The sequence below is a fragment of the Puma concolor genome, chromosome F2, assembly GCF_028749965.1.
Source record: "Puma concolor isolate L17-30 chromosome F2, mPumCon1.1.hap2, whole genome shotgun sequence".
Taxonomy (NCBI): Eukaryota; Metazoa; Chordata; class Mammalia; order Carnivora; family Felidae; genus Puma; species Puma concolor.
Window position 1 is genome coordinate 37,608,020 of NC_141684.1, and position 12,453 is coordinate 37,620,472.

At 38.2% G+C, this 12,453-nt stretch overlaps 1 protein-coding gene across 14 annotated transcripts in view; it reads left to right on the top strand.

Moving 5' to 3' along the window:
* The window catches only part of RGS22 (regulator of G protein signaling 22), a 177,600-nt gene that overhangs the window by 38,711 nt on the left and 126,436 nt on the right, over positions 1 to 12,453 (top strand). For all 14 annotated transcript variants that reach the window (XM_086696058.1, XM_086696049.1, XM_086696048.1 and 11 more), the window contains 3 exons: positions 8,407 to 8,492; positions 9,140 to 9,308; positions 12,307 to 12,436. In XM_086696058.1, coding sequence (XP_086552184.1) covers positions 8,407 to 8,492; positions 9,140 to 9,308; positions 12,307 to 12,436 — 385 coding nt within the window. The remainder of the gene's footprint in view (positions 1 to 8,406; positions 8,493 to 9,139; positions 9,309 to 12,306; positions 12,437 to 12,453) is intronic.

Sequence of the window (12,453 nt, forward strand, 5' to 3'; positions counted from 1 at the left end):
AAAAGTAGTTACAAACAGAGAGGCAAACCACAAGAGACTCTTAAATATAGAGAACAAACTGAGGGTTGATGGGGGTATGGGGGAGAGGGGAAAATGGGTGATGGGCATTGAGGAGGGCACTTGTTGGGATGAGCACTGGGTGTTGTATGTAAGCGATGAACCACGGGAATCTACCCCAAAAACCAAGAGCATACTTTACACACTGTATGTTGGCCGATTTGCCAATAAATTATATTAAAAAATATTATTTTAGATTTCCTAGACAGAACTTCAGCACAATAAATATAAATAACTACTATCAATTTGCAAGAGTAATCTGAATTGTCTTTATTTGCAAATGAATAAATGGCTTAAATGGTTTTTAAACTGAAATATTACAATAAAATGAATTTTTAAAAAAATTTTTTAATGTTTATTTATTTTAGAGAGAGAAAGAGCACAAGCAGGTGAGGGGCAGAGAGAGGGAGACACAGAATCTGAAGCATGCTCCAGGCTCCTAGCTGTCAGCACAGAGCCCGACGTGGGGCTTGAATCTACAAACTGTGAGATCATACCTGAGCTGAAGTCAGAGGCTTAACTGACTGAGACACTCAGGCGCCCCAATCCAGGAAAATTTTTATGTAAACTAAGCATGTGAGCCATCTTCTCAAGAAGTCAAAGACTCCAGAATCTTTGAAATAATCAAAAAACAAACCTGGATACCAAAATCAAAATGTGTCATATGTTAGAAAATGACATAAAGTTAAAAACCAATGATTTAGAAAAAAACTTTGCAAGTACGAGGAAATGTATTTTATTTAATTTCTTAATTACCAATCTTATTCAAGAAAAAGACAAGTAATCCAATAGAATAACTGAGGTAATTCAACAAACTATTTACGAGAGGAATTAAAATGGAAAATGAGCAAATAAAAGGTGTTTCATCACACAGATTGTCAGAAATATGCAAATTGTAAGTACAATCATACCATTTTTTAAGACGTTAAATTGGCCTACACTTTTTTTTTTAAGTTTATTTATTTTGAGGGAGAGAGAGAGAGCGTGTGTGCATGTACAAGGAAGGGGCAGAGAGTGGGGAGAGAGAGAATCTCAAGCAGGCTCTGTGCTCACAAATGGTGAGATCATGATCTGAGCTGAAATCAAGAGTCAGACACTTAACTGACTGAACCACCCAGGCCTTCCAGCCTACGCTTTTAAAAAATAATAACATCTAGTTTGTAGAATATTAATTGCTACAGTCTTTGGGAGTTAATCTGGCAAAATCAATTAAAATTAAAAGTACTATGACTTATGCTGGAAAAGCTGCGTAAGGATTTATCCCATAGAAGTAAATGTGTATTACAGGAGCTACAGTGCAGCATTGACTTAAGTATTATAAACATACTATATATTTATCAGTGGAAGAATTATGGACTATTATATGACTATTTCAAAGAATGTGTTTGAGCTGTCTGTTGTCGTCATGAGATAGATGCACCTGTTGTACTGTTCAGTGAAAAAAGTTGTAAATGAAAGTATATAATATGATTCAATTTTTATATAAAATAAATCCTACATATGTGTTCCAAAAAACCTGTTGCATTTCTATACACTAATAATAAAGTAGCAGAAAGAGAAATTAACAATCCCATTTATAATTGTACCAAAATAATAAAATACCTGAGAATATACCTAAGCAAAGAGGTGCAGGACCTATACTCTGAAAACTATAAAACATTGATGAAAGAAATTGAGGAAGATACAAATGGAAAGATGTTCCATGCCCATGGTATGGAAGAACTAATATTGTCAAAATGTCCATATTAGTGGGGAACCTGGATGACTCAGTCTGTTAAATGTCTGACTTCGGCTCAGGTCATGATCTTGCCTTTCCCAAGTTCGAGCCCCATGTCAGGCACTGTGCTGACAGCTCAGAACCTGGAGCCTGTTTCAGATTCTGTGTCTCCCTCTCTCTCTGCCCCTCCCCTGCTAGAACTCTGTTTTTCTCTCTCTCTCTCTCTCAAAAATAAATAAACATTAAATTTTTTTAAATGTATTACCCAAAACAGTCTACAGATTTAATGCAATTCCTGTGAGAATACTAACTACATTTTTTCACAGAACTAGAACAGATAATACAAAAATTTGTGTGAAACCACCAAAGACCCTGAATAGCCTAAGCAATCTTGAGAAGGAACAAAGCTGGAGGTATCACAATCCCAGATTTCAAGATCTACTTCCAAGCTGTAGTAACAAAACAGTATGGTACTGGCAGAAAAATAGACATATAGATCAATGGAATTGAATAGAGAGCCCAGAAATAAACCAACCTTTGTGTGGTCAGTTAATCTACAACAAAGGAGGCAAAGATGTACAATAGGGAAAAGACAGTCTCTTCAACAAATTGGGCTGGGAAAGCTGAACAGCAACATGCAAAATAATGAAACTAGAACACTTTCTTATACCATACACAAAAATAAACTTCACATGGATTAAAGAGGTAAATATCAACCCTGAAACCATAAAACTCCTAGACGAAAGCATAGGCAGTAATTTCTTTGACATTAACCATGGAAACATTTTTCTAGGTATGTCACCTAAAGCAAGGAAAACAAAAGCAAAATTCAACTATTGGGATTACACCAAAATAAAAAGCTTTTGCACAGTGAGGGAAACCATCCACAAAACAAAAAGACAGCCTACTGAATGGGAGAAGATACCTGCAAATAGTACATCCAGTAAGAGGTCAATGTCCAAAATATGTAAAGAACTTATACAGCTCAACACCAAATAAACAATCTGATTAAAAGATGGGCAGAAGAGGTGTCTAGGTTGGTCAGTCGGTTAAGCATCCAACTTTAGTTCCGGTCATGATCTCATGGCTCTGGGCTCTGGGCTCTCTGCTGACAGCTTGAAGCCTGGAGCCTGCTTCAGATTCTCTGTCTCCCTCCCCCACTCACTCACTCTCTCTGTCTCTCTCTCAAAAATAAATAAACCTTAAAAAATTTTTTTTAGTGGGCAGAGGATTCTGAAAAACAGTATGGAGTTTCCTCAGAAAGCTAAAAATAGAACTACCCTATGATTCAGTAATTGCACTACTAGGTATTTACCCAAAGGGCACAAAAGTACTGATTCAAAGGTATACACACACCCTGATGTTTATCGCAGCATTATCAATAATAGCCAAATTATGTAAACAGCCCAAATATCCATCAGCTGATGAATGGATACAGATGTGGTATATATGTACAATGGAATATTGCTCAGCAATAAAAAAGAATGAAATCTTGCCATTTGCAATGATGTGGATGGTGCTAGAGAGTATTATGCTAAGTGATATAAGTCAGAGAAAGACAATACCATATGATTTCACTCATATATGGAATTTAAGAAACAAATGAACATAGCAGGGAAAGAAAAAAAGGAAACCAAGAAACAGATTTTAATTATAGAGAACACGCTTATGGTTACCAGAGGGGATGTTAGGGGAGATTGGTGAAATAGGTGATAGGGATTAAGGAGTGTGCTTGTTGTGATAAGCACTGGGTTTTGTACGTAAGTGTTGAATCACTAAATTCTACCCCCAAAACTAACATTACACTGTATGTTAACTAACTGGAATTTAAATAAAAGCTTGAGAAACCTAAAATAAAAAATAGGCAGGGGACTTGAACATACATTTTTCCAAAGAAGACATGCAAATGGCCAACAGACATATGAAAATATGCTCTACGTCACTAATCATCACGGAAATGCAAATTAAAACTACAATGAGATATCACCTTACACCAGTCAGAATGGCTAAAATAAAAAAGACAAGAAATAGCAAGGGTTGGCAAGGATGTGGAGAAAAAGGAACCCTCATGCACTGTTGGTGGGAATGCAGATTGGGGCAGCCGCTGTGAAAACATTATGGAGGTTCCTTGAAAAATTAAAAATAGAATTACCATATAATCCAGGAAATCCACTACTACATATTTGCCCAAAGAAAATGAAAACACTAATTTGAAGAGATATATGAACCCTTATGTTTATTGCAGCATTATTACAGTAACCAAGATAGGGAAGCAGCCCAACTGCCCATCAATAGGTAAATGGATAAAGAAGATGTGACCTATGTGGCTGAATATTACTCAGCCATAAAAAAAGAATGAAATCTTTGAGATCCTGCCATTTACATCAATACGGATGGACTTAGAGGGTATAATGCTACGTGAGATAAGAGAAAGACAGCTACCATATAGCTTCACTCATATGTGGAATTTAAGAAACAAAACAGACGACCACAAAGAGAGTCAAAAAAAACCCCAGACTCTTAACTATAGAGAACAAACTGTTGGTTGCCAGAGGGGCAGGGGCAAGGGATGGGTGAAATAGGATTAAGAGTACACTTACTGCGATGAACAATGAATAACGTATAGAATTGTTGACTTAGTATAGTGTATACCTGAAACTAATATAACACAGCATGTTAATCATACTTTAGTTTTAAAAAATGGACATAGGATCTGAATAGACATTTTTCCAAAGAAGATGTACAGATGGCCAAAATGCATATGAAAAGATGTTCAACATTCATCATAAGAGAAATGCAGACAACATGGGGAGATGGGTGTGGGGAAATTGATGTGAAATGGAGAGTGATTGCTAATGGGTGTGAGGTTTTCTGGAAGGTGATGAAAATGTTCTAAATTTGATTGTGGTGATTGTTTGTGAATGTACTAAAAACCATTGGATTATATATTTTAAATGGGTGAATTGTATGGAATGTGAATTCTGTCTCAAAGCTGTTATAAAGAAAAGGCAGTGTGCATGCACACACACACACACACACACACACACACACACAAATCTCAACGAACTGTGTCTACACGCCTATTAAAATGAGTAAAATATGCAATGCACATTGACAATACCAAGTGCCATTCAGGATGCAGAGCAACTGGAACTCTCACATTGTTGAGAGAATTCCATTTTGGAAAACAGTTTGGCAGTTCTTTCTAAGTTAAACATATACCATCCTACCCATCTATCCTACCCTTGCATTTTACCAGAGAAATGAACAGTCTCTTCTGTTCACACAAAAATTGTATGTGAAGTCGGTAGTTCCCTTATTTATAATCACCAAGAACTATAAGAAAAACCCAAATTTCTTTTAAGTGGGGAGTAGATAAAGTGTGGTTCATCTCTACAGTGGAGTACTTCTCAGCTGAAGAGAAATGAAGAGGAAGGAACTAGTGATCCATATAAGAACATGGGTCAATCTCAAATGATTATGCTAAATGAAGAGAGCTACAACTGTATCCCAGTTGTATGACACTTTGGAAAGGGCAAAACTGTGGAGAACCAATCTGTGGTTGCCAGGGCCTAGGGTTAGAGGGTGTCACTGAATGCAAAGTGACATGAGGAAGTTTGGAGGAAGTTGGAACTATTCTGTATCTTCATTGTAGTCATGGTTATACGACTTAAATATTTGTCAAAACCTTACAGAACTGTTTACTAAAAAGGATGGATTTTACTGTATGTTTTTGTTTTTGTTTTTTTTTAGTTTTAAGGATTAAATAGTTTTACCTTAGGTAAATCATTTTTGTGTTTTTTTGTAAGTATTCATTAAGGTGTCATGTTATGTCTAACAAGATTGTTCTGTATTTTTTGCCTTTATTAAATTTTTTTTCATGTTTATTTTTGAGAGAGAGAGAGAGAGAGAGAGAGAGAGCGAGCATGAGCGGGGGAAGGGCAGAGGGAGACACAGAATTTGAAGCAGGCTCCAGACTGAACTGTCAGCACAGAGCCTGATGCGGGGCTCGAACCCATGAATCACGAGATCATGACCTGAGCCAAAGTCGGATGCATAACCGACTGAGCCACCCAGGCACCCCTGTATTTTTTTGCCTTTATACTTTTTTGTCTGTATACTTTATACCTTATTTGTAAACACCTTGAAGGGACTTTTTGGCAGTTTGACTAAAAGACTTTTCTTCGATTTTGATTTTATCCCTTTTATTTTTTTATTTTTTTAAATTTTTTTTCAACGTTTATTTATTTTTGGGACAGAGAGAGACAGAGCATGAACGGGCGAGGGGCAGAGAGAGAGGGAGACAGAATCGGAAACAGGCTCCAGGCTCTGAGCCATCAGCCCAGAGCCCGACGCGGGGCTCGAACTCACGGAGCGCGAGATCGTGACCTGGCTGAAGTCGGACGCTTAACCGACTGCGCCACCAAGGCGCCCCTGATTTTATCCCTTTTAAACTTTTCATTTCATTTCATTTTTAGATCAGATAGATGCAGAGATATTCAAAAAGGGATGGGTTGGGGCACCTGGGTGGCGCAATCGGTTAAGCGTCCGACCTCAGCCAGGTCACGATCTCGCGGTCCGTGAGTTCGAGCCCCGCGTCGGGCTCTGGGCTGATGGCTCAGAGCCTGGAGCCTGTTTCCGATTCTGTGTCTCCCTCTCTCTCTGCCCCTCCCCTGTTCATGCTCTGTCTCTCTCTGTCCCAAAAAATAAATAAACGTTGAAAAAAAAAATTAAAAAAAAAAAAAAAAGGGGATGGGTTGTCAGTGACCTGTTCATTAAGTAAATATTAGGCAAATTGATTTTGTGTGACTGACCAGCTTTCACAAGCTTGTAGTATTCCTCAAGGGTGTGTATTGATCTTTCTATGTAGTCTGGTGCCTTTCTGTGATACGTTGAATGCATTGCTAATGAAAATTCAAGAGTCCTGTATCGTTGTCAGTGTGTAGCATATGTGGAGACATATTTGGAGTTTTTCTAACTACAAGATCCAAATGTCCTTCAGATTTCACCCAAACAATAAGACCATCCACAAGATGTTACTGTTCAGGTGCTGGCTGCTTCCAAAGTTTCTTCTATTTTGTCATTACCTGGAAGATAGTTTTCGGTAAGGGCAAATGGGTGCTTTTGGCTGAACAGGAGGAAAGCATCGTTCCTTCAGTTTTCTGGTCTTGGAGAACCTAATGACTTCATGCCACATGCAAGCAGTGTTGAGCACCAGTGCACGCTAGAGAACATCAGCTCATCAGGGGTGCCTGGGTGGCTCAGTCGGTTGAGTGGCTGATTTTGGCTCAGGTCATGATATCGTGGTTCACAAGTTCGAGCCCCGCGTCGGGCTCTGTGCTGACAGCTCAGAGCCTGGAGCCTGCTTCAGATTCTGTGTTTTTGTCTCTCTCTGCCCCTCCCCTGCTCACGCTCTGCCTCTGCCTCTCTCTCTCTCAAGAATAAATAAACATTAAAAAAAAAAGAATGTCAGCTCATCTGATGTTGGCAGTACTACTATGTGAGCCTTTAGCCTCCTCGCTGGAGTTAGCAATGGTCTGTGTTGACTGATATTAATATCACAGCACACCTGTTGCTTTAGCAGATAATCAATGGAAGTCACATAAATACAGACACCCTTGCCTCACTGAGATGTGCATCTTACTGGTTGTTTTCCTTATCTAGTAGCATTGGTTTAGTGTTCAAAGTACCGACCTTCTTTAGCCTTCTGGAAAACAGTGAATATAAGACAGAAGAGAATCAATGGTGAGTAAATATTTTAGGATGAATAGCAACTCAGTAACTCTTCCCTTGAGTTTGTATGGCCCTCGCAACCTCAGAATAAAGTCTAAACTCCTTACTGTCACTTAAAAGATGATTCACAGTGAGGCCTATGCCTGCTTCACCAGCTTGCTTCCCTCCATTCCTCTAATCTCACCCCGTGATCTAGTCATACTATGCTTCTCTTCGTTTCCTCTCCTGCCCACCCCTCTTCACCAGACTAATCATGCGTTAGGTGAAAGAGTGAGTGGCATCTTCTGTGGGAAAAGCCTTTGCTGGTTTTAGTGCCTATGTGCCCTCCCACAGAAACCTGAACCTATGGTAGTGCTCTGTTATTATTGTTTACTGAATTACCTGGAAACTCCTTCAAGGCAGGGCCTTAGCTTTCTTGCTAACCTTGGTATCTCCAGGAGAGTGGCTGGGGATGGTAAATATTTAACCAAAGTTCCTAAAGTTGGAAGGACAAGGGGACTGTAGTGACCATAGTGGCCTTATCAAGATTCTGGTTAACTATTTTCCTGTTTATGATTACTTTTAACCATTCTATGACTGCAAAAATACTGAAAGTGACTTTTTTTCTCATACCTCCTTCTCCAATACATTACTTAACTTCTCTGAATTCAGTTTGTTAATCTGTAAAATGGGACTAATAGTTGATGCAGGATTGTTGAGAGAATTAAAGAAATACTAGAAGGCAAGCAATGGCTTCAGATATGTTATTGGAGGTTCTTGCTCTCTCTTGTGCAAAAAGAAGGTAGAAGCAGGGCTCCTAGAAGGAGCTGGAGGTCATTATTGCTCTATTGATTAGGCCGTCATTGTCCTGAAAGGTGACTGTCTTTGACTCATTTTCTTTTTCACTTGTCCCCTCCCAGTGTCTCAGTCGTGAACAAGGTATTAAGTGGATCAAAAAAGAAAGACTTCCAGCATTTCTGGAAAGTGATTGCTACTTTGAATACAGGTATTGTAGTCCCATCAACAAACACGTTTTTTAATTGCCTGGATTTTTTTTCACCTAAAATCATTTTTCCTGTACTTTCTTAGTAAAATTGTATACCTTTAAACCCACTGCATTTGTATCCTACCTGCTATGGTATGCAAGTGATAGAGCATTTGTAAAAATCACTTAACTTTTCCAAAGAGATCCCATAGAAACAGTACCTAATAAATGTACTTTAGTTGTGCTTCCTTGATCATTATGTTTTTAAAATTATCTACTTGTGATAACGGTATTTATGTGCAAGCTGTTAAAAAACAAATATAAGTGTGTCATGAAAAAGAATGTCACAGTGGGCCAAGTTTTTCTTTTATGTTCTCTGGCTTTTAATGTGTAAGTAAGTACCTAAACATTCCTTAAATTTAAGTAAAATTTGACCTATATTTAGAACCACCATTTAAAAAATAAATAATATAAATAAAATAAAATAAATTATAGCAGAATAATCCTTAATTCTGTGAATAAGCCATTAATTTTAGCAGATCCTAAGAGAATCATTGTGCAGAGTTAGGAGATTGGCTTGAATACATAAAATAAAATTTAGTTTTTTTTTTCCCGAATTCTACCATATTTGAAAGTTATTTCAAGTTTTTATGATTCCTAAAACACAGATTAGCCAAATTGGTCTCACAAGTACGATGGAGCAGAGCAGGCATGAACATTACACTCGATGCAGACTTTTCCCCCTGGGTCCTGAAAAAACCACCCAGTCCACCACCACCTGTCACTGAAGAAGAAAATGTTACAATAATGAAAAAGTTCTACATTTCTCTTGGTGAGGTAAGAGTATGAGTATTTCTTCATGATTTGGCCCTTCAAGGAGACTTATCATTTTAGGGATAGGAATTTCATTTTTACCACTTGAACAGGGGAAGGGATTTCCAGTACTTCAGATTTAGCAAAACCTTTTGTGGATTTATGCTGACTCATTTGCTTTGCCTTCCTTCACCTGAAATGTAACTGGTATTATTATCCTCCTGTGTGCAGAGCAACAAATGCAAGATTGAAGAACATGCTCAGTGTCGCCCGGGAAGCAAGGAAGGGTAACTTGAATTATATCCATGGTTTCATTGTTCATTCCAAATTTTTCATTATTTGGAGTCTATAATTTTTGTAAAAATAATGATAAATTGGGTCTTCTCCTCCCTCTTGCCAAAATTATTCCTCATTAGCAAAATGCATTACTGTGTAACCATTACCAGATAAATTTGTCCTCCAGGAAGAAATGTTGGGTTGTATGACTGCTTTTGAAGAGATCTAACCTAGAACCAAATGTCCTTTTGGAGAGTCACTTTGTAGTAAAATCTGCCGTTTGGTCTCTGGCCTCTAATTATCAGCTCATCTTTCTGGAAACACAGTTCCTACACATATTCTGTACAAAACCAGGAATTGCAAATATGTGGCCCATGTGTTCCTGTTCCCCTAGATTCCATTCATGACAGACATTGCTAATCAATCATGGCAATTTTCCTGCTGAGCCAGGACTTGGCTTCAAATTCTTTTCAACACAGCACCCTGGGCAAGCACTTCCAATTGATCAAAGATGTCATACAAGAGAACTGTTTGCCATCTCTGTTGGAACAGACTTATTCTATCTTACTTGACCATTTTTTTTTCATGTGTAGTTCTTATTTAATTCTGTAGTTTGGCATTTCTATCAGTAATATTTGGCAAAAAAAAAAGTTTGAGATTTTGCCAGTTGCATTATTTTCACTGACCAGTGCTAGGGATTTACTAAAAGCATATTTTTCTTCTCTCTTATACTTATTTTTAAGTATTTATTTTTTTCTTTTAGGTATTATAGAAATGTCAGGAGTGTCATAAAAATATGTTCTCGTAGTACAGGTCAGTCAGTAAACATACAACTGGAAGAATCAATCTAGGGAAATAAGATCTAATTCCTTACAGGTAAATTAAATCAAATGTGAGAGTAAAATTTAAGCTAGTTTATTTTTGCTATTTTCTGTGATGAAAAAAACTCATTTCTGTTCACTTGATTAGTACTTTATCTAAAATCTTCTTAATAGCTTTTGAACTTTGAGGATTCAAAATTCCTTGGGCCCTTAAATCATTTCAATCATGACTACAAACAAAGATGAATCTTTACGATGACAATTCATCTTTATGATGACAATTCAGCTGTATGACGATAATTCATCTTTGTGATCATTAATTTCTTTGGGTCTTCAGTTATACCATCTAAACACAAACAGTGGACTCATCTCTTTAAGAATATTAAGTGGACTAGTTACTGCTTTAATGTCTGACTGACTTCTTTCTCTCCTCATTTTTACTCCGCCATCTTTTTTTGTGCAGTTGAAATAACAAGGACTCTTGTATGTTGGTCTCTCTCAATTCCCTGACTGTTTCTTCATTATTTTGGGCTTCTCTGAGTGCTTAGGATAATGCTTAGAATACAGTAGTCACTCAGTAAATATATGTTAAATGAACATATAATTAATAATAAATGACCTGTTTTTAAAGGAAGGAAAAGAGGGAACAAAAGGAAATTAGAGTCTGTCAAAGCTTTTATCCACCCAGGAAACCTTACGTCTAAGAGGGGCAGTGACTTACTTCTCTTGCTTTTTGGTCTCCTTGTGTGGCCTGACTTGCCCTGCCAATTAGGGAACAATACCTGTTCCATTTGAGCCCTGCCTCTTTTGTGAGTATTCCTGAGGCTAAGCGCCAGCCAGCTCTGACTCAGTTGGACAAAGGAGAAATGAAAATAATGCTGGACACTCCCTTCTCTGCTTCTGTTGAACAATTTGGATTATTTTAGAAAAATATGAGGGCATTATTTAGTGAGAGGCAGGCAGAAGAATTTTCCCAGGAAAGCTGAGATGAGGGCTTCTCAGGATTGGGTTCTGGAAGCTGAGGGTCAACTTGGGAATTACTCAGCTGGCTCGAGGTACACAAAAGCAAAGGAAAAATTGAAGGCTATGTCCAGAGGCAGCCGGAGTCAGGAATCGGTCTTTGGGATGTATACAATGCAAGCAAAGCTGTGAAAACTGAATCTACGGCAAAGGGGTAGTTGAGCCTGGAGAGGTTTTCAGTGCTCCTGAGAGTAAGTTTCTCATATTAGGGAGGCCTTGTAAAAAAACACTGAACCAGATCAGACAGAATTAGGGGTATGGAATAATTGTGAAGTTGTAAATGGGAGTAGCTGACAAAAGATGCAGCCAGGGACTGATGAGCCATGTGACTGCTCAAGATACAGCTGGATGGCATGAACCTATAATGAAGCCAGGAAGTAGGGTTGCATGCCTCTGGTGGAACAGTAGAGAAGAATTTGATGGATATTGGGCTCATTTTTTCTTTTGGCCATCTACTATGCAAATAATCTGAATTGAGATTCCTTCCCATTATTCTCAGATAATGAATTTTTCTGTGGACAGTATTCTCTTCTTTGATGGCATAAATTTTCCTTTCATATTGTACTGTGCAAATTTAATATTACCCTAATGATGTGTCAAGATTTGTGAGGGGCGCCTGGGTGGCGCAGTCAGTTAAGCGTCCGACTTCAGCCAGGTCACGATCTCGCTGTCCGTGAGTTCGAGCCCCGCATCAGGCTCTGGGCTGATGGCTCGGAGCCTGGAGCCTGTTTCCGATTCTGTGTCTCCCTCTCTCTCTGCCCCTCCCCCGTTCGTGCTCTGTCTCTCTCTGTCCCAAAAATAAATAAAAAACGTTGAAAAAAAAATTAAAAAAAAAAAAAAAAGATTTGTGATTGGAAGAATACTGCCAATCTTAACATTAAACAAAGGTGCTCCTTTTCTCCTAGGCCACCTATACTCAAACGAAAGATTGGTTTACACTGGCAAAACAGAGTCTGCAAACAGTATCAACGTTTTCATTACCATCTTGTGTACTCCACAGCAAAACTGAACCGCCGGTTATTTCATCTGTTTCTGGTAAGCAGAAAGGACAA